The 27,639-nt window shown below is 43.5% G+C and overlaps 1 protein-coding gene across 1 annotated transcript in view; it reads left to right on the forward strand.

Annotated features, from left to right (window-relative positions):
• Positions 1-694: 694 nt before the first annotated feature.
• Positions 695-27,639, forward strand: part of STAT1 (signal transducer and activator of transcription 1) — a gene marked incomplete at its 3' end in the record, with an annotated part of 31,274 nt that continues 4,329 nt past the window's right edge. The window contains exons 1-19 of the mRNA XM_081850385.1: positions 695-716; positions 3,054-3,182; positions 6,425-6,569; positions 8,239-8,337; positions 10,298-10,387; positions 11,631-11,709; positions 13,127-13,218; positions 15,230-15,381; positions 17,426-17,584; positions 17,745-17,837; positions 18,739-18,798; positions 19,339-19,368; positions 19,466-19,556; positions 21,136-21,174; positions 22,606-22,689; positions 23,296-23,394; positions 24,061-24,196; positions 25,777-25,826; positions 27,351-27,445. Of these exons, the coding sequence (XP_081706511.1) occupies positions 709-716; positions 3,054-3,182; positions 6,425-6,569; positions 8,239-8,337; positions 10,298-10,387; positions 11,631-11,709; positions 13,127-13,218; positions 15,230-15,381; positions 17,426-17,584; positions 17,745-17,837; positions 18,739-18,798; positions 19,339-19,368; positions 19,466-19,556; positions 21,136-21,174; positions 22,606-22,689; positions 23,296-23,394; positions 24,061-24,196; positions 25,777-25,826; positions 27,351-27,445 (1,730 nt within the window). The 5' untranslated portion in view covers positions 695-708. The remainder of the gene's footprint in view (positions 717-3,053; positions 3,183-6,424; positions 6,570-8,238; positions 8,338-10,297; positions 10,388-11,630; positions 11,710-13,126; positions 13,219-15,229; positions 15,382-17,425; positions 17,585-17,744; positions 17,838-18,738; positions 18,799-19,338; positions 19,369-19,465; positions 19,557-21,135; positions 21,175-22,605; positions 22,690-23,295; positions 23,395-24,060; positions 24,197-25,776; positions 25,827-27,350; positions 27,446-27,639) is intronic.

Below are 27,639 nucleotides of genomic sequence, written 5' to 3' on the forward strand. Positions count from 1 at the left end.
GTCAAAGAAACATCTGTCAACAGCCCTGAGATATATGGATTGAATTTGATATTTTTTAAATAAATAAAAAACCACACCCACACATATCTTGCCAAGGGGAACAATGCTCTCCCTATATATGCCAAGGGGAACAATGCTCTCCCTATATATTTTATATATATATATATATATATATTTAAGGGCAAGGGATGAGGAGACGGTAGAGAGAGAGCGTTAGCTAGCTTTAGGAAACGTTTGCAAAAAGAACACAGCCAGCTCAGAGGACGATTATAGCACGGCCCCTTTGCTAAGCTACAGCTGTGCTTTTGCCGGAGAGGGAGGAGAGCGCAATCGTGGGAACAGCCTCATTATTCAAAGAAGGCGGAACACACTCTCCTGAATGGTTGCTCGCCGAAAGCAGCGCCTGGCTGATTGGTCGCGCGCCTGCCGCCGCTTGCTATTTCCTAGTCCGACTTACTTTCGTTTTAGGCAGAGTCGGGGAGCATCGGCGCGCGCTCCGGGGCACCTGCGGACCAGCCAGGTAAGCAGAAGGAGCAAGGTGCTGCTTGCTTCCGTGCTTGTATAGTTTTGGGCTCCCCAAGAATGCAAGGGAGATAGATGTAGGCAAAAAGGGGCAGCCGTCTGCTTGGGCCTTACGGATTCCCAGGGTCTTCGCGCAAGCGTCTCTCCAACGCAGGGCTATAAAATAAGGCTGCGTTCCCTCGATTTATGCGAGAGTAAGGCGAGAGTAAATTCTAGGCATTGCCTTCCCTAAATATGTGTGTGTGTGTGTGTGTGTCTATGTCTATATATATCTATATATCGGGGAACTGTAGCTTACTCCGCACAGAACTGCAATTCGCAGCACGCTTCAACTGATAGTGCCAGGATTCTTATTTGGGGAGGAGATGTAAAATATGCATCAAGGGTGCTTTAAATTTATGGTGCGAATGGTTTCGAAGTTTTTTCTCTCCCCCCTCCTGTGCAAATGCACCAGTAACTCAGGAAAAACCTTTTTTTTTTTTTTTTTGGCCATTCAGATTTTTCGTTTTTTCATCATGCCAAGGGAAGCAGCTGGACGCGACTTCCAAGTATACGTAGATGATGGGGGCTGCACAGTTGCATTCTTGGAATGTGTCGCAAACCCTTGAGTGTTGCAAGCTTCGCTGGCGATTGCACTTATTTTCCGGAGCCAGAATGCGTAGCCGGGGGCGGGCAGCTCCCCCCCCCCATCAAGTAAATAAATAAAAATATCACAATCTTCCTCCCTGGCAGGTACCTTTCCCTAGAAAACATCAGTGCCTGATTTTGTATAATAATTTTTATTAATTTTTAATCCCATTGATCCAAAAGAGCCACATTTTCACAATATCAAATTACAATACAATTTTTTTTAAAAAAATATTCTAATACAAAATTAAACCATTAAGGGTGACTTCCCGTGTGTTGGATATCGGGGTACAAAGTTCTTATTTATTTCTGCTTCCATAATCTTGATCATTCTAATGACAGCAGTTCTGATTTTGATCCTTTATTTAGCAGTGCCTGCTTTTGTTACTTACCTATGTGGCATATTATTTTATTCTTCCCTGAAATGTGTGAGCCATTGTCTACAGAACATGGAAATTTAGAATACTAACTGGCCATCTCTCTTGCTCAGCCTTGCACCAGTACTTGGACCATAGAGCCATTCAGTACCTTGCTGAGCATAAAGACCTGGCTAAGGTCAGGGGTGACAGGGGAGTCTCAATGGGCTATGCTTACTGAGCGTGCACAGAAAAACTGCATTGGAAAAAAGGATTTGGAGAAGGAAGTGTGAAATGGATTTCAGCAAATTCAAGAAATCTTGTTTTATTTTAGGGTTGTTGTTTTTTAAAAGGCGTGTTCTTTGTAATTTTGCAAAGTATACCCTTTAACTGCATGAGAGGTACACCCAGCTGTCTTTTTTTTATTTACCTTCTAGTTGTCAAATGATGTAAGATTTTGACAGATTTTTCCTGGAGTCAAAAGAAAACAATTTAAAACAGCTGTTTTTGAGACGTTTCATTCTGAATCTGCTAGACAGAACCAGACAGAAGTCCTGCCCCCTGCCCAACATAAATCCTGGCTACGCCCATGGCAGAATTAAAGCAGAACAAGAGGGAATTGGTTATTAAGGTGCTAAAGATTGAGTTATTTCTCCCAACTTGTCTTGGTCCAGATTGCATTCTGTCTGGGGCCAATTCAGAAATGCACTGAGCATCATCCCATTCCAAATAAGCATTATTTTGTCCCTCTAATTTGAGTGGGGAAGGGTTAAAAGCATGCCTGTTAAATCTTGCCCATTGAACCCAGTGGTGTGTGATACTGCTTAACTTAGGGGTTAGATTGCACCTCTTTTCTCCAGTTGCTGAATTAATGTAAGTCACAAGAAAGGGGAGATTTCTGAACTTTTTGCAGGATGTGTCCATATACCAAACAGTTTGGCAATTGTCCTGTACATTTTAAATTATTTGTACCTACATACAGTATCCACCTAACCTTATAGCAGAAGAATGCTATAAATGTAAGCCCTGTTGCATTCAGTGCGGCTTACTCCAAGGTAAGTGGGTATAGGATTGGAGCCTAAGTCCTGCTCATCCCCATTTCCCACCCTTACAATTCCTCCACTAGCCTTTTTACTCCCTGTTGCAAAGGCAGAAAATTTTTGCTGTTCATATAGCTTAATAATAATAATTCATACCCTGCCCATCTGGTTGGGTTTCCCCAGCCACTCTGGGCGGCTTACAGGACATATAGAAACATAGTAAGACATTGAATATTAAACATTATAAAATGCAGTGTTGCTTGGCACAGAATTCAAGTTTGCTTTTTAGTACAGCTGGGCCTAACCCATTTTCTGATGGAGCAGCCTTGTGAACGCACAAGTTACTGGCTTGCAGGTCTCTCTGCCTTTGCTTAGCTTCCTAAACTTTTGGTAGCCTGCAGTTCCATTCTGATCTCAGAGAAGAGGAAGCTAAAATCTCCACTGAGGAGTGTGATAGAGAACGTTACGGTAAGTCTTCTTAAAAACTGTTCTCCTTTTGATTCTGCAGGATGAGTCAGTGGTATAAACTGCAGCAGTTGGATTCAAAATTCCTGGAGCAAGTACACCAGCTCTACGATGACAGTTTCCCCATGGAGATACGACAGTATCTGGCACAGTGGCTGGAAGCCCAAGACTGGTGAGAGGCCGCTATTACCGCGTTAATAGCGGTAATGGTTAAGTTAAAAGAAAATGAATGTTATTAAAATTAAGCTGAAAGTAAGGGAAGGATTTGTTGACCAATTAATTAGACATGAGAATACAGAAAGGGGAGGTATGAGGAAGTCAGGAAAGTAAGTTATAAGAAATTAAGAGTTGAAATTATATGTGTTGTATGTTTTTATTGTTATGTTTTATGTTTTGTTTGTTGTGATAAAAATTTTGTGGAAATTTTAATAAAAAATTATTTTTTAAAAAAAAAAGACTGGTGAGAGGCCAACTTGTGTTTGAGATGTCAAATGATAAGATTGTGTTCCAAACTGTGCATGGCCTAATTTTTCTCCTGTCAAAACGATTGGGCTTTAAAAAGTGCCGAAGATAATGTTTGCATAGGAACTAAGTTTTGGTAAAGCAAGTAAACAACATGTTTTATTGTAAGCCCTTGTTTGGCAACCAGTTTAATGTTGAGATGTAAGCAAGTTGAGCCAACAACATCCTAAGTCTTGTTAACAAAGTCTTGTCATCCTGTTGAGGATGTTACTTGCATGACATCACGGTACCTGGCAGTGTTTGAAATTAACAGGCGCATTTTGCATCTGGTCCTTGACCACTTGTGACCAAGTGAAAATGCCTGACATCTCCACCAACCAGGAATCATTGGATCTGGACTGTTTTTGCACACTAATACCCCACCCTACCAGTTACATTTTATCTGCTCAATCGGAATGAAATTCTGGAACGAAATTGCTTTTCCTGAGCAGTAGCAGATATCGTTAAGAAAGAGGTCGGAATAGGCCAATACAGTGGTACCTTGGTCCTCAAACTTAATCCGTTCCAGAAGTCTGTTCCAAAATCAAAGGCATGCATTCCCATAATGCAAAAATGGATTAATCCATTCCAGACTTTTTAAATAAAAAACCTAAGAAAGCAATTTAACCTGAATTTTACTATCCAACGAGACCATTGATCTATAACAGGGGTCAGCAACCTTTTTCAGCCGTGGGCCGGTCCACTGTCCCTCAGACCATGTGGTAGGCTGGACTACACAGTGGTACCTCAGGTTACATACACTTCAGGTTACATAAGCTTCAGGTTACAGACTCCACTAACCCAGAAATAGTGCTTCAGGTTAATAACTTTGCTTCAGGATGAGAACAGAAATCGTGCTCCGGCGGCAGCGGGAGGCCCCATTAGCTAAAGTGGTGCTTCAGGTTAAGAACAGTTTCAGGTTCAGAACGGACCTCCGGAACAAATTAAGTACTTAACCCGAGGTACCACTGTATTTTGAAAAAAGGAAAGATAAAAAGGACGAATTCCTATGCCCTACAAATTACCCAGAGATGCATTTTAAATCAAAGGACACATTCTACTCATGTAAAAACACCTGATTCCCGGACCGTCTGCGGGCCAGATTTAGAAGGCGATTGGGCCGCATCCAGCCCATGGGCCTTAGGTTGCCTACCCCTGATCTATAAAATGAAAGCAATAAGCAACATACTGCAGTCACACAATCAGTCATTAGCTGAACTGGGTTCCACACAGATACAAAAATGCAAAATAAATAGCAGAAACAGGCAGACTTCAGTGTAACACTCAAAATGGAAGTGTGGCACTCAAATCGGAAGCGTACCAAAACAGCACGTTCAGCTTCCGAAAAATATTTGCAAGCTGGAACACTTGACTTCTGGGTTTGCAGTGTTTGGGTTCCAAGTTGTTTGAGTACCAAGGCGTTTGAGAACCAAGGTACCACTGTATATATGTGAACTGTCCCTGGATCAAGTGACTTTTCTTCAAGTTCTTAAACTTCTTATCCTAGCTCAAGGTTGTCATCTGAACAAGCCAGATGTTCAACCGAGAATCGGTCGCAACCAGTCCATCATTTGGAAAGCAAGACTTCAGAGCCATCTTGCCCCAAAATGGCAACTAGGCATTCTGTTTTGGCGACTACAACCTTGGTTTAAGGAGCCATTTGGTGTGTAGCTTATATATATTGAGTTTCTAACATTGGTACCTGGTGCTGCTCCAACCCGAAACATAATGGTGGCACACCTGTCCGCTTTATTTGTACCTATTTGATTCTATATTTATTTTTTAAAAATAATTTTTATTGAATGGTTTTATGTTACAAAAAACAATACAGCCATACTACCACAAAATATAATTAAGAAAAAAATTACATACATCAATATTTAGTTTGTTATTTGTTATTTACCGTCTTATTTCCTCCCAAACATTGCTTACAACAACACACATGTGTGCAGACACCCACACACCCACACAGAAAATTATAATAATGAAAGTAAATATTTTTCCCCTTTTATCTTCCAAAATCTTTTCTTCAACTTTGACTTCCTATCAAGTCCCTTTGCATATGTTTTATCTTACATTTGAATGTACACAAAACAATAAACCTTTCTATATAATTTTTCTAATACATTCTGAAAACATAATAAATCCTTAATTGTAGTCCACCTCCTTTTATTTCCTTTATCACTCGAATGCTAGCATGGAGTCAAAACTACATATTTTTTATAAACATCCAATTTTTCCGCTAATTTTTGCTTTGAATTTCCTCTGAGTTTACTAGTCAGTTGAGCCGTCTCCACCAATTCCTGTAATTTGATTTGCCAATCTGTTATTTTTGGAGCCTCATGATCTTTCAATCCCTTGGCCACAAGTATACGAGCCGCAGCAGTTGCATACGAAAACACTTCTCTTAGATTTTTTTGGGATCTCTTTATCTAAAATACTTAATAGAAATGCCTCCGGTTTTTTAGTAAAAGTTATCCCCATCATCTTTTTTAAGTCATCGTATATTTTCCCCCAAAAAATCTTCATCTTTCCACACATCCACCACATGTGGATCATGTCACCGTTATTTCCTCCACATCTCGAACAAGCATTCGCCAAATTTTTATACATTCTTGATAATCTGGAAGGAGTGAGGTACCACCTATGAGCCATTTTCATCATGTTCTCTCTTATATTATAGCTGGCTGTAAATTTCAAATTTACCTTCCATAAGTTTTCCCAATCATTTAGCATAATTATGCAGTTATGTACCTATTTGATTCTAGCTGCAGCGCAGTATTGCTATTTGGGATTGCTGCTGCAAATCATAAACCAAAATAGGCTGCTGGAAGGGCCCCAGAGCCTTGTAAGAAGGTTTGTGGAAGGGCAAAGAAGCTAAAAGTGAACATTTCCCACTGCTTCATCTCCCAGGGACCATGCTGCTAGCGATGTTTCGCAGGCGACTCTGCTGTTCCATAACCTGCTGTCTCAGCTGGATGACCAATACAGCCGCTTCACACAGGAAAACAACTTTTTACTTCAGCACAACATTAGGAAGAGCAAACGAAACCTACAGGTAATGTCCTTGTGAATGAGAAGTAAAAAAAAAGTACTGTGGTACCTCAGGTTACATACGCTTCAGGTTACAGACTCCACTAACCCAGAAATAGTGCTTCAGGTTAAGAACTTTGCTTCAGGATGAGAACAGAAATCGTGCTCCAACAGCGCAGCAGCAGGAGGAGGCCCCATTAGCTAAAGTGGTGCTTCAGGTTAAGAACAGTTTCAGGTTAAGAACAGACCTCCGGAACGAATTAAGTACTTAACCCGAGGTACCACTGTATGTAAAATTCTTCACATGGTTTACATACTCTCTTCATTCATGCAAGGATCTCGCCATGATCCTTCCGTTCAGAAGGGCCTTGATAGTAAATGCTGGAAGTTTTCTTGGTCATGTACCAGTGAAACAAATGAGAACAGTCGTAAGAACACTGCTAAACCAATTTATTTATCCAGTCAATCCATCTTCATAAGGTACTCTTGAAATTGCACCTCTGGGACTGGAATAATAATTTTGTTATTTATACCCCATCCATCTGGCTGGGTTTCCCCAGACACTCTAGGCAGCTTATATAGCACATAGAAAAAACTCAAACATTAAAAACCTCTCGATACAGGAGAGGAGTTGATCTCCTAACAACTCTCAGCATCTGTAACAAACTATAGCTCCCAAAACTCTTGGGGAAGCCATGAATGGTTAAAGTGGTATTGTAGTGCTTCAAATGAATACATGCAATTACCGTATTTTTCACTCTATAGGACGTACCAGCTGATAAGACGCACCTAGTTTTTGGAGGAGGAAAACAAGAAAAAAATATATTCTGAATCCCAGAAGCCAGAACAGCAAGAGGGATTTGGCTTCTGGGATAGCCTCTTGCTGTTCTGGCTTCTGGGGTAGCCCACGAAGCCTCCACAGGGCAGCGGGATGAAGGCTCCCCGCTGCCCTGCAGAGGCGTCATGTGGCTAAGCCTGAAGCCAGAACAGAGAGAGGGGGTGCTGTGCAGCGCTCCCTCTCCCTGTTCTGGCTTCTGGGATAGCCGCGCAGCCTGCATTCACTCCATAAGACGCACACACATTTTCCCTTACCTTTTAGGAAGGGAAAAGTGCGTCTTATAGAGCGAAAAATACGGTACTTCACAGCCAACAGCTTTGTGTATTACGGTCCTGAAAATTTTAGCATGTCTTCAAATCAAGGGTGATGTTGGCAGATTCCCCCCCTTTTAATGTTTGTTCAACACTTACTGGTCCACAATCTTGGATCTTGTGTGTTGAACTGGCCCCCCAAATTTGGGGTGCTACATAACATCTGCAGTAGTGAAGTTTATGCATATTGACTCTCTACCTGCAATAAGGTGGCTCTCTGAAGGATGTGGGATACTTGTGATCTGTCTTCAGAAATTCAAAATGCTGAGATGAGCATAAATAAGTGCAGATTTTTCCCGGGACTATGGTTTGCCCAGGTGCATGTGTGAATAGGCTCTACATCTGCTTCTTGGCAGCTCACCTGTTGTGAGTTTGAGCACTCAGCATCTTTTTTTATTTGAGTTTGATGGGACGTCAAAACCTGAGGATGCCCTGGTCAATGTTGTTTAGTTCCTCCTGTTGTTGTTATTTTATAGGCAAATGTAGCAAAAAGAGAGAGAAGCTGGGCCAGCTTGCGTTAACCTGTTCTTTATGGTGTATTCTAGAACACTTTTGAGGAAGACCCCATGTTCATGGCCATGATGATCTCCAAGTGTCTGCATGAAGAAGAGAAAATCCTAAAGGTGGCTGAGGAAGTAGATAAGGTAACTGTTTTCTCCCTTGCTTTTTTATCTCTGGGCAAACAGCATCATGTCATTGAGGGATGCCCTCTAGCGATCCACAGCGACATTCACACAGCACGCCATGTGGAGTGCTGCCCCAACATTAAATGCTGAAGCTCAGGCTGGTCTTCCATGAAGATGTCCTTTACTGTCAAGTCGGCTCAGAGCCTGCGATTGTCTTTGGGGGTTTCTGTTGTTGCTTGACCTGGGTGTCATCAAAGTTAAAACAAGTGAATGGGAGAGCCTTCTTAGGGCTGGCACCTCAGCTGTGGAACAATCTCTTCTTTTGAATTACTGTTGGGGTTTTTTAATAGTTCATTTTTTAAACAGTGTTGTTATACATTCACATCATTTTCAGTTTTTACACTCCAGGAATTACTTAGGTCCCTCGGACTCCCCCCCCCCCGGCGTGTTTTCCAATTCCCCTCTATATTTTTTGCATCTAATTACATTTGTCTAATCCATTTTATCTCCTTTTTTTACCTTAACTAATATTACATTATAAGTGTTACAACAATCCTCCTAGCGTTTTTAAGTATACACAGTGGCCTTTAAGATATTCTATAAACTTTCCCCACTCATGACTGAATTTCTTGTCACCTTGGTGCCGTTAAAAAACATCTGCAAACAAATGCAGTTTCCCACGACGTCCAATTCAGCCCCAATTCCCTTTGAAACCAACAGTACTAAACGCCCCAGGCGTTCCCTGGAATGCTGGAATTCACAAAGCATTGGAATGAGCATTGCAGCGTCTGTAGGACTTTTATTTTTGTAGCCTGCATCTCCTTTCCCTGGAGTCTAAAATCCCGTCATGACTCCCATATACCTGGGAGTAAGAGATCAAGCAACAGAATAATCTGGCCACATTAAGGAAGTTTTGTCCATGGTATGATTATTTTCCGCCTCGTCATTTTGACACTTTGGCACCCTGTTTGCAAAATTTAACAATTCCAAAAAACAGACGCGCTTTCACTCTTGCAAGATTGAATATACAGTACTGCCTTCGGCTGGTACTTGAGGGTCGATTTCTAAAAATTCCACTGGAAAAACGGTTATGTCCCTGTGGAGATGGCAGTATTGAGTCAGTTGTTCACGTGCTTCGGGCTTGCACTCTTCATAAAGATTTCGGGAGTGAGGTTATTATTACTCTTCTATTATTCTCCACGCTGGGTTGCTCAACCATGGCTACTGTGTCCTTTCTTTTAGCAGATCAAGATGATCAGGTGACAGCAAAAACGGCAAGGTTTTAACGGGGGCAGTTAGAATAAGATCTACTACAGTGGTACCTCTAGTTACGAACTTAATTTGTTCTGGAGGTCCGTTCTTAACCTGAAACCGTTCTTAACCTGAGATACCACTTTAGCTAATGGGGCCTGCCAGCACACAATTTCTGTTTTCATCCTGAGGTAAAGTTCATAACCTGAGGTACTGCTTCCGGGTTAGCGGAGTCTGTAACCCAAAGTGTTTGTAACCGGAGGTGTTTGTAACCCGAGGTACCACTGTATTTGATTATTGATGTAAACTCCCAAAATGTGTTTTCTCTAGTAAAGTTTTTACCTCTATTTTCAGTACATTTTATTTTATTTTACTGCTATGGCTAGTGGCTGATGCAAATAAAGATTCTTCTGTTCTGGGAGTAAGACCCATTGGGTTCAGTGAGATTTACGTTTGACAACACATGGGTGGGACTGCACTATTCGGTGTTGATTTGAAAGATTTCTCCAAGTGAGCAGGTGCTTAGTTTGCCTGTCTCTTGTAGAGAATAATTTGTTTGGGGGGTTTATTTTCTTGTACGTAGCAATGCGGGTGGACAAACTGCAGACCTTCAGATGCTGTCAATCTCCCATCAGTCCCAGCCAGCATGGGCATGGGTCAGGGGTGATGGGCATTGTAGTCCTATGTCCCTCCCGCATGTCACCATGCATTCTCGTTTCCATTCCAGATGCAGCTGGGGACTGTGCAGAACACAGTAGTGCTGGGCAAAGTGAAGGAATTAGATGCGAAAGTCAAAAGCGTGAAGGATAAAGTCACTGTAAGTATTGAAAGTCCAGGAGTTCTTCAGCTGAAACTTGTTGACGAAAAGTACTTGAAGGCATGCTGAGAGGTGCAAGAGCAAAATACGGGACTTGTCTTTCCTTGCCGCATTTGGACAGGGGTTTGTCCATCTTTGGAGTTGCACAGCACTACCTCATCAGTGCTGCTGTCAAGAGTTTTGTGATCTGCTTTCTTGCAAGTTTACTTCACTTGCAATCTTGGTATCTCGCGGGAAGAAACGCGACCACAAGTTTTCAACCAAAGAGAGGTTGGGCTTATCGCCTTTTCCAGACAGTGTTTTTAGAAACCCACATTATGTTTGTAAGTTGTTTCATATTTGTTTTTAATGCTGCAACCCACCCTGGTTTCTTGGGGTGAAGGATGGGCAATAATTAATTAAATAAACATACATGTTAAGCCCTACATTGTTTTCAATTTCACTGAAATTGCCTAAACTAGCCTTTCCCAATGCTGGTCCATAAGATATTGCCAGGCTATGACCTTTAACCCTAGCCAGCTAGATCCTAATGCTAGTTGTCATACCAAATCCATAACCAAGCTTAGGGAAGGTTGATTTTAAGCCATGGTTATGATTGGAAAACCATGGTTTAGAATGAGTGCAGAACCTTTTTGCATCGTCATGGTTAAGAGTGGTCCCAGGGATGGTCTGGGAGCATCCGAGTTGCTGAAGCCCCGTGCCAGATTGGGACCAATGGAAAGATGATGTGTTAAGCATTGCATCTGCAGTGGGAGCCAGTTTTGCGGGCTTTCTTAACCCAGCACCACCAACGGGTCTTTCTAGTGTCTCAACGCACATTCCACAATCCCTGTACGTTTGGGATCTGAACCAGCATTAAAGTTAAACCAGAGTTAAGTGTGAACGTCTTTACTGAGTCACTAACTATCCTAGATCTCTAAATTGGTTTACTTAGACAAGTCATGACTAAACAGTCTCTCCTTTCGGTCCTCGAAACCTCACTATAATAAGGAGCCAGTATGGTATAGTGGTTCAGGTGTTGGACTAGGAATGGGGGGGCTTGGGTTCAAATCTCTACTCAGACACATCTCACTGGGCCAGTCAGTCTCTGTCTCTCTTAGCCTAACCTTACCCCTCACAGAATTGTTGCAGAGATAAAAGGGGGTGGGAGGGATAACCTGAGCTCCCGGTAGGAAAGGTGGGTGGGGCAACTTAAGAATTCTTTGCCATTTCCCAGTGCGTAAGCTTGTCATTGCTTTTCCAGGAAATTGAACAGATCATCAAAAATCTGGAGGATGCGCAAGACGAATATGACTTCAAATACAAAACCTTGCAGGTCAGAGGTGAGCAGTTCAGCTTTGCAGGGGTTCAAAACCATAACCATTCTAGAAAAATGCTTGTGATGCTTTGTCGGGAGTTGCGATTTGAGGGTGAGGCCGGCTTTTCATGTGAAGCTTATTTATAGAAAAGGTAAAGGGACGCGAGTGGCGCTGTGGTCTAAACCACTGAGCCTCTTGGGCTTGCTGATTGGAAGGTCGGCAGTTCGAATCCCTGCGACGGCGTGAGCCTCCCGTTGCTCTGTCCCAGCTCCTGCCAACTTAGCAGTTCGAAAGCATGCCAGTGCAAGTAGATAAATAGGTACCGTTTTGACGGGAAGGTAAATGGCGTTTCTGTGAGCTCTGGTTTCCGTCACAGTGTTCCGTTGCGCCAGAAGATGGCCGCATGACCAACCTGTCTGTGGACTAACGCCGGCTCCCTCGGCCTGAAAGCGAGTTGAGCCCCGCAACCCCATAGTTGCCTTTGACTGGACTTAACCATCCAGTAGTCCTTTTCTCTCAGTCTTATTTCCTTAAAAGAATTTTTTAAAAAAACCCCTTGGGACCATACATTTTCTCTCTGGAGTCAGGCAATTGTTTCCTCAGGGACAGAATGCAGGACTTAACATTATGAAGACGGCCTGAGGCCTTAACAGAAAGGGAAGATTGTCAGATGGGAGAGGAGCTCTTAACCCTTTCTGTATGTGCTGTTTTTCCTTTATAAAAATGCAGGCCTCTGCCATTTAATATTTTTTTTATCCCAACGGATCTCTGAAACTGGACATAAACCCGGGGGGGGGGGTGTGTGAGAGAGAGAGAACGCACCATACCTGGCTAAGTGCCTCTAGCAAATTACCTCAGAAAATGAAGGTTTGGGGAGGGTCTGCGCAAAACATCTGGCTGCCTGAAGCAAATGGCGTCTCCTCCATGGGTCCCAGGATGTGGCTGGCTGAGTTTGCTTTGGCACCTGAGACAGAAAATCCCACAAGCTCCTCTGCCAGGGAATAATACAGGAATGAATTTAAAAACTTAACTTTGTTTCCCTCTCATTACACTCTAAATCGGCTGCCTATGAACAGCTTGTGAGTTTGGGAACATTGGTTTCTTGAGATAAGAATGTAAGTCCGCCCTCGAGGGTTTACTCTTCTGTTGAACGGCACAATATATATGTGGGCTTTGAGGATGGAATTAATACCAGTTTCCCTAAGCATCGTTAACAAGGAAGTCGGTCTTAAAACCTTTGTCTATAATGCGCAGGAATAGGTTCCTGGTTTTCCAAGCACTTCTGCTTTTGAAGGGGACAAAAAAAAAAAAAAAATTCCCCTCCTAAATACATTCCAGCTGCTGAGCTATGTGGTTTTACTTTTCTTTTTAAAAGTTCTACAAACTTAAGAGTGTTCTTTAAATGTAATGCCGTAACACAGGAATTGGTCTGTTTTTGCAGAAAATGAGCCCTGTGGTATGACCCAGGAAGACTTCCTAAAGGAAAAAATGCAGCTCCACACAATGTATTTGCAGCTTGACCTCATGAGACAGGTGATTCTTTGGTGAACTTGTGGAGAGGCATTGTATACTGGTCTAAATTGCTGGTATGCAACTCCCTCCCCCCTCCCTTGGCTTAGCACAGGTGGGGAACTGGCAGGCAGGCAGGCGTTTTCCTTAGGAAACATCTTGACCACTTGTGCTTCATCTCTCCTTGCAAAGTACAGGGAAACTTTGGTTTTTATTCAAGGCCAGCGGTAGCCAACACACAGAACTTTCCAGATGTTGAACATCAGCCCAAGTCAGCACATAGCTGTCAACTTACAGATTTGAAAATAAGGGACCAGCAGCCAAAATAAGGGACCTGCAGCCTCACCTGTTCCAGGCACTCCAGTCTTCCTGTCCTCCTGCAGTCTGGTCAAACTCATGCTGGTAGCTTCGAGAACACTGTCCAACCAACTTTGTAACCAGAGGTTCAACTGAATAGAATCTGAATCACATGCACCACAAGGCCTATGCAGCCTCAACTTAAGATGGCTCCCCGGCCTGGCTTTGCACTGCAAAGTTTGCAGCAGCACGTGCAACAAAATGGCATCCAGCATTCAAAAACTTCCTCAGCTTGCATTAACTAGCCACACACAAGGCATGCAAGCTCCACCCCCCAGTCGTTCTTAGACTTCTTATTGGGTGAGCAACACAGCCAAGCAACACAGTTGGAGCCTCCCTCCTCCCTGGCCGGCAGGGAGGGAGGGAGAGGAGCTGCTTCCTTTGAAATTTAAGGGACATCATTTAAGGGACATCCATCAATAAGGGACAGCAGCGGGACATGGCGCTGGAATAAGGGACTGTCCCTTCAAATAAGGGACACTTGACAGCTATTAGCCAGCAAAGCCCAATGGTCAGGAAATGAAAAGTCCATTACATTGGCTGCTCCAGGCCATGCTTTCAGCAGAGGGAGAAACTCAACAAGCTTTCAGTGGTACCTTGGTTCCCAAACTTAATCCGTTCTGGAAGTCCGTTCCAAAACCAAAGCGTTCCAAAACCAAGGCGTGCTTTCCCATAGAAACTAATGCAAAACGGATTGATTTAACATGAATTTTACTATCTAACAAGACCATTGATCCATAAAACAAAAGCGATAATCAATGTACTGTACAGTACTATAAAATAAATAAGTATTGTAGATGATAAAAATTAATGATGATAGTCAATGTTTGGGTGGGGGGCTTTTATCCATTTCTGTAGTCACACAATTGATCAGTAGCTGAACAGCCACACAGTCACAAAAACAAATTAGCCGAAAAAGCCTCAAAAACAAAAGCGCAAAATAAATAGCAAAAACAAAAGTGCCATACTTAATCCGTTACGGAAGTCCGTTTGACTTCCGAAATGTTTGAAAACCAAGGCGTGGCTTCTGATTGGTGCAAGCACCCCGGAAACAATAGCCGACAGCTGCATCAGATATTTGGCTTCTGAAAAACATTCGAAAACTGGAACACTTACATCCAGGTTTTCGGCGTTTGGGAACCAAGGTACCACTCTAGTTGGTTCCCTGCACAAACTGAGCATGTATCCTATTGCACTTCCCAAAGCGTATTACTGCAAACGTTTCTGCATGTGGAGGCATGTTTGGAAATGTGAGCAGCTTTCCTGGTCATTGCAAAGTACCCATTTTACAGAAGGAAAAACTGGCGAGGCTCGGAAGCGCACCCTGAAGGCAAAAAACCAGAGACCTCAAAGGAGGACCTCTCTGTCCCCAAACATACAACCCCTCTCAACTAATCAAGATATGAGGACATATTTAATAAATTTACAGGGAGGAGGGAGGCTCCAACTGTGTTGCTTGGCTGTGTTGCTCACCCAATAAGAAGTCTAAGAACGACTGGGGGGTGGAGCTTGCATGCCTTGTGTGTGGCTAGTTAATGCAAGCTGAGGTTTTTTTTGACATATTTAATATAAATTTAATAAGTTTACATATTTAATAAATAATAAATGCTATTGATGCGAGATGACTTTTAGAATTCTAAATGCTCTTACTCATTCCTGAATGGCTCTCTGTCGCTAGGATGTGCTACAGAGAATAGCCAATGCGCTGCATGTGTCGGAACACACCCAGAACGCCTTGATTCGAGAGGAGCTGGTGGAATGGAAGCAGCGGCAGCAAATGGCTTGCATTGGAGGGCCGCCCAATGCTTGCTTGGACCAGCTTCAGAACTGGTAGGCCTCTTCTAATCAAGGCCTTTTGGGGAGAAGTCTGGAAGAACCGAGCCCTCAAAACTTGCTTGAGAATTGTAGGTAGAGGCTGCTTTTCCAAAGCTGCTTGGGGAAGCGGGGAGTGTAAATGGGAGCCTTCGCACAGCCTTGAAGCACCCTTATTGAACCTAAGCAGGTCTGAGTCTGCTCAGTGCCTGGATAGGAGACCACTTTTTTATTTTATTTTATTTTATTTTATTTTATTTTATTTTATTTTATTTTATTTTATTTTGAATTTATATACCGCCCTATACCCAGAGGTCTCGGGGCGGTTCACAGAAAAGATCACAATATATAAAATCCAAATAAGAACAATAAGCCAATAAATAATACACGCGCCCCCCCCTAAAAAGAGCCACATTTTAAAAGGGTATAAGATGTCGTATCAGGTCAACCAGAGGCCTGGTTAAAGAGGAACACTTTTGCCTGGCGCCTAAAGGTGTACAGTCGTACCCTGTTTTGCGATCGGGATCCGTTCCGGAGCACCGGACGCTAGACAAAAAGGACGCAAGACAAAGCGTGTGCGAGCGGCAAACCTAGAAGTAACCCGTTCCGGTACTTCCGGGTTTGCCGCGGACGTTTGGCAAAATGGATGCTCGACGAGGCGGACTCAAAACGAGGTACCGCTGTATAACGAAGGGGCAGGTGAACTTCCCTTGGGAGAGCGGTCCAGAGACAGGGAGCCACCACAGAGAAGGCCCCGTTCTCATGTTGCCACCCTCTGGACCTCTTGAGGAGGAGGCACACAAAGGAAGGCTTCAGAAGATGATCTCAGGGTCCGGGTAGGTTCATATGGAAAGAGGCGGTCCTGGAGGTATTGCGGTCCTGAGTTCCACATTGCAACTGCACAGTGGAAAGAAAGCAGGTTAATACAGTAAACGTTTCCTGCAGATTCTCCTCTGCGCTTGGCAACATCCATTGGTCCAAACACTGGGTTCTCTCTGCTCCACACCGCGGGAGGCATTAACTAAGGAAGACAAGGGCAATCTCTTCCCTTTTCTCTCCAGGCCAGTTTCCCCCCTCCTGCCTTCTCAGTGTACAGAAGCAGGATGTTTGTTGGGTCTGCCCTGTCGAGCACCCTGACAGGAAGACAAAACAGGTTCCTGAGCTGCCTCAGAGGTTGGCTTCTTTTCCCCTCTGTCCATTGGCTTTGCAGGCCTTGGAGGAATAAGTTTTTCTCTCCCTCCATCCCACACCCCAAGTCTCTGAACACTCTGACGCAGGAGTGTTTTGATCTCAGGTGCTGGGACATGCTGTACTCCTATGTTTTGCAGAATGAAAAGCTGTTAAGGTTGGGATATGCAAGCACTGCTTTTACTTTTCTTTCTAGATGAAAGAAATTTGTCCCCTGCCCCGGTCAAGTAGAGAGTGTTCAAGCCTTAACTCTGCTGTGCTCTAGCTGCATTGCTTAGCCTTCTAAAATACAAGACTCCTTACGGGGTCCTCGTTGCGAGATCACATTCATCCAGTGCTTTACCAGCTGCACTGGCTCTCGGTGGGGTACAGGATCAGGTTTAAGGTGCTGGTTTTAACCTTTAAAGCCCTATACGGCCTAGGACCCTCGTACCTATGGGACCGCTTCTCCCGGTATGTCCCACGGAGGACCTTGCGATCTTCAAACAAAAACATCTAGGAGGTCCCAGGCCACAGAGAGGTTAGGCTGGCCTCAACCAGAGCCAGGGCTTTTTTGGCTGCGGCTCCTATCTGGTGGAACGCTCTGTCACAAGAGACTAGGGCCCTGCGGGACTTGACATCTTTCCGCAGGGCCGGCAAGACAGAGCTGTTCCACCAAGCCTTTGGCCAGGGCGCAGCCTGACTCCCTCCTTTGGCAATCTTTACAGGACTCTAGCCCAATGGTTGCCATCAATTTGATTTGAATTAATTTTATAATGAAATGATTTTAGAATGTTGTGTTATTTTATTGTTGTTAGCCGCCCTGAGCGCGGCTTCGGCTGGGGAGGGCGGGATATAAATAAAAAATTATTATTATTATTATTATAAATGGTAGGTTTACTACAGTAGCAGAGAGTCTTCAGCAAATTCGCCAGCAGCTTAAAAAGCTGGAGGAGTTGGAACAGAAGTTTACCTACGACACAGACCCCATCCCACAGCAGAAAAATGGGCTGTATGAACGGACATTAGGCCTCTTCAAGCAACTCATTCAGAGGTAGGTTTGGGGGTTTTGTTTTGGGGTTTTGGGGTCCATTAAAAATGAACCAAAATAATAAAATATATTATATTTTTAATTTCGCTCTTTGGTGCCCTTTGCCATAATTCGTTCTCTTGTCGAGACAAATTAGAATGCCATTTCTTTATCCCTTGTCCAGTTCCTTCGTGGTAGAAAGACAGCCTTGCATGCCGACCCACTCTCAGAGACCGTTGGTCGTGAAGACTGGAGTTCAATTTACAGTAAAACTCAGGTAATTCTCCCTCCCCTTAAATGATCCAGATTACTGTCCCTTTAAAACAACCAACCAACCAACCAACCAACCAACCAACTAAAAACAACCAACCAGCAACACGTTTCAAGGCGGCCATGCCACATTAGTTGTAATGTTACAGCTCCAAACCAGGGAGAAAATGGTACCATGTCTTGTCCAAACCACAGAGGAAAATTGTGCCCAAACAAAAGGGTGGTAATTGGAAAAAGGGTCACGTTTCTGTTTGTGGACCAGTTGCAAACTTACAGCTAAGGCAACATATCTGACTGTACTAATTTCTCACTACCTCTGGTACAGGGGTCAGCAACCTTTTTCAGCAGGGGGCCGGTCCACTGTCCCTCAGAACTTGTGGGGGGCCAGACTATATTGGGAGGGGAAATGAACGAATTTCTATGCCCCACAAATAACCCAGAGATGCATTTTAAATAAAAGCACACATTCTACTCATGTAAAAACACGCTGATTCCCAGACTGTCCGCGGGCCGGATTCAGAAGGTGATTGGGCCTGATCCGGCCCCTGGGTCTTAGTTTGCCTACCCATGCTCTAGTAGTTTATCTGATGAAAAGCCAATTCTACAGAGCACTTGTCAGGTAGTGGTTGGTTGAGCTGAACGATCTGTGGTGTTCCAGCTATTAGCTGGCTTCTGGTAAGTGTGTGCATGACAAAACCAGATGGGGGCTGCTTCTCTAAAACGTTGTGGTATGGGATGGGCACACGTTGATCTTCAGTATATGAATCAGCTCCCCTGTTGCTATGTGTGGAAAGGAAGCTTTCTTTGTTGTCTTGAGAACTTGAAGGGAATGCAGGGCTCGTCATGAAGTTAAAGATGGGAGTGATTTCTTCATTAACACACTAGTGATACATGTCTTGTGCTTCCAGATTACTGGTGAAACTACAGGAACTGAATTACAAATTGAAGGTGCAAGTTATATTTGATAAGTAAGTGGCGCCTTGCATATGTTTCTGATGTCCAAATCAAAATTTCACTCAAAACTGAAGCATCAGTTGTTATTTACCTTTGCCCTCTTTCTCTGCCCATTTAAGTGTAGCCACCTTTATTCCAACCAGAAGGAAGCTTCTCTGAAAGCTTTCCACTTTCTAAGAAACATCATGAAGGGTGACTGAAAATAGACAATCTACTAGTGGCTGTAGCGTTGAGATTGCATCCACACAATCCATTTAAAGCTTACCCTGATTCCACCTGTGACAATAGATCCCTGTTATCCTTCCCCAGCTTTCACACTTTCCCTATTTCTGTTTAGGACTCAAAAGTAAAAATTCTGGTATGGTTTTCTGCTGACAGGTCTTGCTCATCTTTGAAATAGCAGGTCCTGCAGTATATAACATTTGCACACTGGAGAAGTTTACCACTGCTTAAAACACCCACTAAAAAAAAATACAGTAAAATGGATAAATTTGCCACATACATTGTCAGCTCTATATAATGGATCTCCCCTCACTATTTTTATTTCTTTGCAGAGATGTCAATGAGAAAATTGCTGTTAAAGGGTACGTTGACTTCTTGTGTACGCTACTGCTTGTTGTTCTTGTTACACAGTGAATTGATTAGTCTCCAAAAAACTTTTAAAATCTGTTTTCACTGAAGATTTAGAAAATTTAACATCTTGGGGACGAATTCCAAAGTGATGAACATGGAAGAGTCGAATGGAAGCTTGTCAGCAGAATTTAGACATCTGGTGAGGCATATCTTTTTGGCATTCAGATTCTCAAAATAATCTTCATAATGTTCTGTCTTGGTTGTCCCCCAAAACGTTCTGTGCTACTGATGTTTGTGTATTGAAGGGGTATACATTCCATACAGGCTACAACTAGCAAATCTGTCACCGTTTTGTATTCACTTCTGCTTTTATTTAATACACACATACATGTGTATTTGTATTTATGCATGTACAATGACATACAACACACAAACACGCCTATTCCTTGACAGGATTGCTTTCGTACAAAGTCTTCTTGTTCTTTTCTTCTGTGCCAGAGCTTTTCCGTTTATAAGACTAGCTGTTTGTTTGTTTTTTACTAAAAAAGTAGGTTTAAAATTGGGGCTGGTCTTATACACAGGTAGTGCTGAGGGGTGTTTTCTTAAATTGGAGTCCCCCAAAATAGGGGGCGTCTTATACACGGAAAAATATGGTAATTTTTAAATACTAACCTGCTTTGTTTTTTTAAAAATGTGGGGGTTTTTTACATGTGCATTAATTCAGTTATACTCCATATTAATGTTGGTACATTTCTTATACAGTGGTACCTCCGGTTGCGAACAGGATCTGTTCCAGAGGTCCGGCCGTATCCTGAAGTTTTTGCTACCGGAGGTGCCACTTCTGCGCATGCGCAGAGGTGGGGTTTTTTTCGCTTCTGCGCATGCGTGCGCAGCGAAACACTTCCGGGTTTGCCGGTAACGTAACCAGAAGTTTATGTTACCTGAGGTTCCACTGTATAGCACAAACTAAGGTTGCTTTACAGACCCATAACCAGGGCTGGGCAATATCTGGTTTTCAAAATTGTGCTATGTCACCAGCTAAACATCACGTTATATCAATATATCACAATGTCTGAAATAAGGATGGAGCTATGTGGATGCATTGGCTAGCTTCACGGTTTTCCCCGCAGAGTGATTTTTACTGGATTGTTGAATATTGCTTTAGTGGATATAAGTTATGTTTTTATTACGGCTTTTTTGCATAGGATCAGATTGATATTAGGCGTCTATTTTGTTGTTTCTTCAGCTTGTAAATGGCCTTGTGTGTAGTAATATAGAAAGGCAATATACAAATTAAAAGTGAAATGAAAGTATTCATTTTGGGGGCGTGGGGAGACACAATATCGCAAATTTCTCTTTCAATGAGAGGGGGAAAGATTTAATACAAAATCCTTCATGATTCACGTGAAATATAATTGCACAATATTGCCACCTGTGAGTCTGATGTTGACTAGTTCCATCCAGAGCTTCCTTTGGGAGAATCTAGTAAAGGGGTAGTCAAACTGGTACCCTTCCAGATGTTTATTGAACGACAAGTCCCATCATCCCTGACCATTGGCCGCACTGGCCAGGGCTGATGGGAGTTGGAATACAGAACATCTAGAGGGCACTAGGTTGGTGAAGTTTGTGTTAGGGTGTTGCTCACCCCTGGCTAGTCAAAATGTGCACCATGGTTTGGCACCTGACACGTTGGTCTTTGAACTGTGTTTTTGAATGGTTAATATACTGAAAAATGAACATAAATGTCACTCACTTTGAGACATTCCTTCATTCTGCAGCAATTAAAGGAGCAAAAGAATCCCGGAAGAACCAATGAGGTAAGAGGAATCAACACTATGCCGTTCATTTTGCTCACTTGGTTTTCTTTTAATTTGATAGCGGATTTTTAATAAGCAATGGTAATAGACTACACAAAGGGATGAGGGTGGCGCTGTGGTCTAAACCACTGAGCCTCTTGGGCTTGCCGATCAGAAGGTCAGCAGTTCAAATCCCTGCAACAGGATCACAGTGAGCAAATCTAAGCCTAAGGTGTTCACCTCATGAACACCTAATAATGTCGATATAAAAGGTAAACGGAATGCGGGTGGCGCTGTGGTCCAAACCACTGAGCCTCTTGGGCTTGCCAATCGGAAGGTCAGCGGTTCGAATCCCCGTGATGGGGTGAGCTCCCGTTGCTCTGTCCCAGCTCCTGCCAACCTAGCAGTTCAAAAGCAGACCAGTGCAAGTAGATAAATAGGTACCGCTGCGGCAGGAAAGTAAATGGCATTTCTGTGCGCTCTGGTTTCCATCACAGTGTCCCATTGCTCCAGAAGCAGTTTAGTCATACTGGCCACATGACCCGGAAAGCTGTCTGTGGACAAACGCCAGCTCCCTCAGCCTGAAAAGTGAGATGAGCGCCACAACACCATAGTCGCCTTGGACTAGACTTAACTATCCTGGCGTCCCTTACCTATTTTACCGCACACCATGATCCCCCATAGATTTGAGCTTACTCTTGCTTTAACCTTAGCCTGTAAATGTTAAACCTGATATTGGTTAGAGTGATAATATAATTATATAACTGAAAAAAGTACCAAGGTCTCCCTTGTTAACCTTTCATATAGAAGAGCAGGATTTTTAGCCTAGCAATTCAGATACCTTATTTTCCCCATCTCACTGAGCTAGCTTTTGACAGGTGGGTGGGGCCACCTTCCTGTTAGGCACCTGATGCAATAATGATGTCGGGTGATTGACAAGTGGTTGTCCCACCTATATTGGGGGGGGGGCGGAGATACTGTCCAATGTGGATTGCACAGGAAGTTCAGTCCTTTTTCTAAAAAAAATTAAAAAATTTCAACACAATAGTTTTATCAAAAATACATCATCCACAATATATTATTTTTCCCCTCCATTTTTTTTGCCCTCCCCTCCCCCTAAACAAACAAACAAACAAACACCAACCTCCACCCCCGGACTTCCCTCAGCTCCTTTCTCTGGTTTCCTCAACACATATTTCTATCAGCATCTTATCAAATTGTAAAAATCCTCAAGTTGTCTTTCTATATATTACAATAAACAGTTTGTGAATGTTTATTCAAAACCTGCCGAAGAGTCCAGTTCATTTTCAGTCCTATGTTCTGAAGGGTTTGGAGAATCTAAACAGTTCCCTTCTTCCCCAGCGAACGGGATCAGGGATCAGGGGAGTTGTGTAGTGCGACAGATTCCTGTAATTGTTTTTATTTTTAAATCTGCCTTCTTCCTTTATAAAGGGGCCTCTCATTGTAACAGAAGAACTCCATTCTCTCTCTTTTGAGACAACGCTGGAACAGTGGGGCCTCATAATTGATCTAGAGGTAAGTGTGTTAACTACTCAGGACATGAGGCTATGTGCGTCACAAGAGTGGAGTGAATTTTGGGAAAAGTCTTGTCCCAATCTACCCACGAGCCAAACTAAACACAGCCTGGCACTTACTTGTTTGTTAGCTTGGCCCAGCTATGTCTCGTTTGCCAAACTGGGAGCAGTTTGCTATTGTGGTAAAAGGAATTATATGAAGTTTGGCTCGCTCTGCAGTTTGGTTTGTTTTTAAATTCAGCAAAGAGCTTTGAGCGTAGAAAAGTGAAGCTTCCAACCTTGGCTATACAGGCAACGACCAATTTAGTTGCGTCTGAGCATGTGCGCATGGTGCCAAGGAAGCAGCCCCGAAACGTCACAGAGATGTCATGAAAGGCGACATGCGCATGGTCCACCGATGCGCTTTGGGGCCTGGAATGCAACCCCCCACGCAAAACGAGGGTTGCCTGTCATACATTTCTGTCAAAATATCCAGCCATGTTTTGCTAATTAATGATGTGGTGATGCTGCCTAAAAGAATTTGGTACTGTGTCTCCCCTTAATTTCCGTGCCTTTGACCATCTTGGAAGCGTTCGCTCAATTTTTCCCTGTCACCTTCACTTCCCAGACCACCTCCCTTCCTATTGTTGTGATCTCCAATGTCAGCCAGCTGCCGAGTGGATGGGCTTCCATCTTGTGGTACAACATGCTGACAAATGAGCCCAAGGTGAGTTTCCTGGCATCCTTTTTTAAGTGCAGGATTTGGGTGGGTGAGTGGATATTGAAACAGTTGAAAGAATACTCTTTATTAAAGTAAGCCCCATTATTTTGTTCATCGATTTACAGTCGTACCTTTGTTTTCAAACAGCTTAGTTCTCGAACGTTTTGGCTCCCAAACACCGCAAACCTGGAAGTGAGTGTTCTGGTTTGCTAACTGTTTTTGGAAGCCGAACGTCCGACGTGGCTTCCTGATTGGCTGCAGGAAGCTCCGAAGGCTTGCGGATAGTTTCCTGAAGCATGAAGAGCGAGAGGGGTCAGTGCTCACCGACCCCTCTCGCTCTCCAGGCTTCAGTGAAAGCCTGCACTCGCTCCATAGGATGCACACACATTTCCACTTCATTTTTGGAGGGGGGAAAGTGTGTCCTATAGAGCGAAAAATACGGTAACTGAGTCCTAGGACCAAGGAGGCTGGTTCAAATCTCCACTCTACCAATGGCTCTACCAATCATGTCTTAAGTTTCTCCTACCAAACAAGGTTATAAGAATAAAATGGGAGAAATTTCTATGACACTTGGGCTCCTTTGGAAGGAAGGTGGGATGATATTTCCTGTAAATAAAACAAAAGTCAGCAAATAGTGGCTCAGATTCTAAAGCCTTTCCTTTTCCTCTCTAGAATTTGTCCTTCTTTCTGAACGCGCCGTGTGCAAGGTGGTCGCAGCTTTCCGAAGTGCTGAGTTGGCAGTTTTCTTCTGTCACAAAGCGGGGACTCAACGCAGAGCAACTGAGCATGATAGGAGAAAAGTTACTTCGTAAGTGATGTTCGAAAATCTTGCTTGCACTGTCAAAAATATGCATGCAGCTTCCCACCATGTTTAATTAGAGGTTATGCCATTTCTTTCTCTGGATATTTTATATCCATCTTTTCTGGCGCACAAGGCATAACAGTTTCATTTCTTATCAGTTAGGAGGGAGAGAGAAAACAAAGCAGGAGACAAGGTAGGATAGGATATGATAGGATAGAATTTATTATTTATACCCCGCCCATCTGACTGGGTTTCCCCAGCCACTCTGGGCGGCTTCCAACAGAGTATTAAAATACAGTGGTCTGTTAAACATTAAAAGCTTCCCTAAAGAGGGCTGCCTTTAGATGCCTTCTAAAAGTCTGATAGTTGTTTTTCTCTTTGACATCTGGTGGGAGGGTGTTCCGCAGGGCGGGCACCACTACCGAGAAGGCCCTCTGCCTGGTTCCCTGTAACTTGGCTTCTCTCATTGAGGGAACCGCCAGAAGGCCCTCAGCATTGGACCTCAGTGTCCAGGCTGAACGATGGAGGTGGAGACGCTCCTTCAGGTATACAGGGCTGAGGCCGTTTAGGGCTTTAAATGTCAGCACCAACACCTTGAATTGTGCTCAGAAACGTACTGCAAATTATCTGCAAATTAACTGTAAAAGTATCGGTTCAGCTCAGCTACCCCCTGGGAAGCTGTCAAGTCTCTACCTTTTCGCTCACCCATATATTGTCTTGTTGAAACACTCACCACAATGTTATTTCGATACTGGTATTCAACGATGTGGCAATTTATCACACAGCCCCTACTGTGGAGCACCTGACTGAAGCTTGCATGAAGCCCAGTTATGTAGCTCCGGCCCTAAAGAAATTGTGAGCTATTCACTCTTCGAATCTGTTGGAAATTGGAAGTATTTCTGGGTTTATTATTATTATCATTATTTTAAAAACATCACATTTGTCAAAAGCGAGAAGAAAGCAAAACCTGCCAACTTGATCAGCATATAATTGGGGAGGGAGTCCCATGGACTGCAAGAAGATCAAACCTCTCCATTCTGAAGGAAATCAGCCCTGAGTGCTCACTGGAAGGACAGATCCTGAAGCTGAGGCTCCAAGACTTTGGCCACCTCATGAGAAGAGAAGAGTCCCTGGAAAAGACCCTGATGTTGGGAAAGATGGAGGGCACAAGGAGAAGGGGACGACAGAGGACGAGATGGTTGGACAGTGTTCTCGAAGCTACAAACATGAGTCTGACCAAACTGCGGGAGGCAGTGGAAGACAGGAGTGCCTGGCATGCTCTGGTCCACGGGGTCACGAAGAGTCGGACACAACTAAACAACAACAAAGCATCCTGATTTGTCAGTTACTAGGAAATTCCTAAGTGCTTAGCACGGCAATGCAGATGGGAATAAGGCATGTTCCAATCAGCAGGGTTTTTTTTTTCTTTTCTGGGAGTCCTTCCTCTCCCTTTGCCCTTGGGATTTAAATTCAATCCTTTGTGTTCTTGGAGGGTAAGATTCTATCTCCAATCTTACATGTGATACAGATATATTAGCCTAATTACTATCTGAAGAGTAACATGGCGATAACTTGTTTCCCTTTAGCGAATGGATGCACTGCGGACGGCACTATTACTTGGGTGAGGTTCTGTAAGGTAGGATATTTCCTTTTTTCTTTTTCTGAAGGGGCCAGAGTCCAACCACTGCTGGATCCATTGATAACCAGTTGGTTGCCTAAGTCGGAGACAAACCGTAGTTTTATAAGGGAGTTTAAGGTGGCGTGATAAAGGCCTTTGTTCGTCATCTCAAAAAAGTTGTTGTGGGGGTTTTTTTGAGCCACTGCAGAAACCTGAAAAAATGTGGGGGGGGGGGCATAGTGGAAAACAGCGCCTGAACTGTCATTTTTTAAAAACTTTCTGGTGGGGAGGGGAAGCTGTTGTTTGCTAAAACAACTCGCCTCAGGTCTTACAATCTTGCATTCTCTCCAGTTGCCAGCAGAGGGTACTAAATAGAACAGAAAACACATCAGTGTACTGAGCATCATTTTGTTGTGGTTGTAGTTTTATTGATGCAGTGAGCAGCGGGGTGGGGGGAGATTGGGCCAAGGGGAGAGCACCCAAGAGAGAGGAGTCTTGTATTTTCGGAAAAACAGACTGTCTTGAGTGCACAACCATAGGCAACATTATATTGCTGTACCGCAATGTGTGCAATAGGAGTCTCTCTCCCTCCCTCCCTCTCTCTCTCTCTCTCTCTCTCTCTCTCTCACACACACACACACACACACACCCTCCTGATACAGGGAAGTGCACAGCGTACACTGCATGTTTGGACGGTCTGTGGTTTCGGTCATTTTCAAGAGAAAGGCACATGTGCATAGTGCAATCTCTTTTGGTGCCCCATTCCCTCCTGTGAATCATCTTGCTCCAGACACCTTTTACTAGCTTTCACCAGGCTTGTTCATAGGTTACCCTGAGCACAAGTCGCAGACTGTGTTTGTGCATGTACAAGTGTTTGTGGTGGCTGGTTTTTTAAAAAATATATAGTAATTATTTTTATTTTTATTATTTATATCCCACCTGTCTGGCTAGGTTTCCCCAGCCACTCTGGGTGGCTTCCAGCAGAATATAGAAACATAATTGAATGTCAAGCGTTAAAAACTTCCCGATACAAGGGTTGCCTTCAGATGTCTTCTAAAAGTCAGATAGTTGTTTATTTCCATGACATCTGTTGGGAGGGCGTTCCACAGGGTGGGTGCCACTACTGAGAAGGCCCTCTGCCTGGTTCCCTGTAACCTCACTTCTCACAGTGAGGGAACCACCAGAAGGCCCTCGGAGCTGGACCTCAGTGTCTGGGCTGAACGATGCGGGTGGAGAAACTCTTTACGGAGCAGTAGCTCAACTATTGGGCACACAAGTTTCACACTCATTGAATGCAATGTGTGAACACCCTTATGCACAATAGCATAGAGGTGGCCTTTAGGCTTGTAAGACGGTTGGAATGCATGTGGGAATGTGAATGTATGGAACACAAAATCAGAAGACCCAAGAACAGCCGTGAGGGAAAAAATTAATGAGAAGAGCACCGCTGATATAACGGATACTCTTAACGTAAGAGCTCGGTTGTGGTTAGCTGAAGTAGCAACTTCTAACGCACTGTTCTTTTGTTTCCTTCAATTTCAGGAAAACATAAATGACAAAAACGTTCCCTTCTGGTTGTGGATTGAAGGCATCCTTGACCTCATTAAGAAACATCTTCTCGCCCTCTGGAACGATGGGTAAGAATTTCAGAGGCTGCTAGAGGGCGTTGGATGGGCTTGGAATCCTAAATAAAACCACGTCCCACGTCTGGAATTATTATTATTATTAATAATAATAATAATAATAATAATTTTATTATTTATTCTCCAGCCACTCTGGGCAGCTTCCAACAAAAGATTAAAAATACATTAAAACATCAGTTAAATAACAT

The sequence above is a fragment of the Podarcis erhardii genome, assembly GCF_964252035.2.
Source record: "Podarcis erhardii genome assembly, chromosome: 1".
NCBI classification, from domain to species: domain Eukaryota; kingdom Metazoa; phylum Chordata; class Lepidosauria; order Squamata; family Lacertidae; genus Podarcis; species Podarcis erhardii.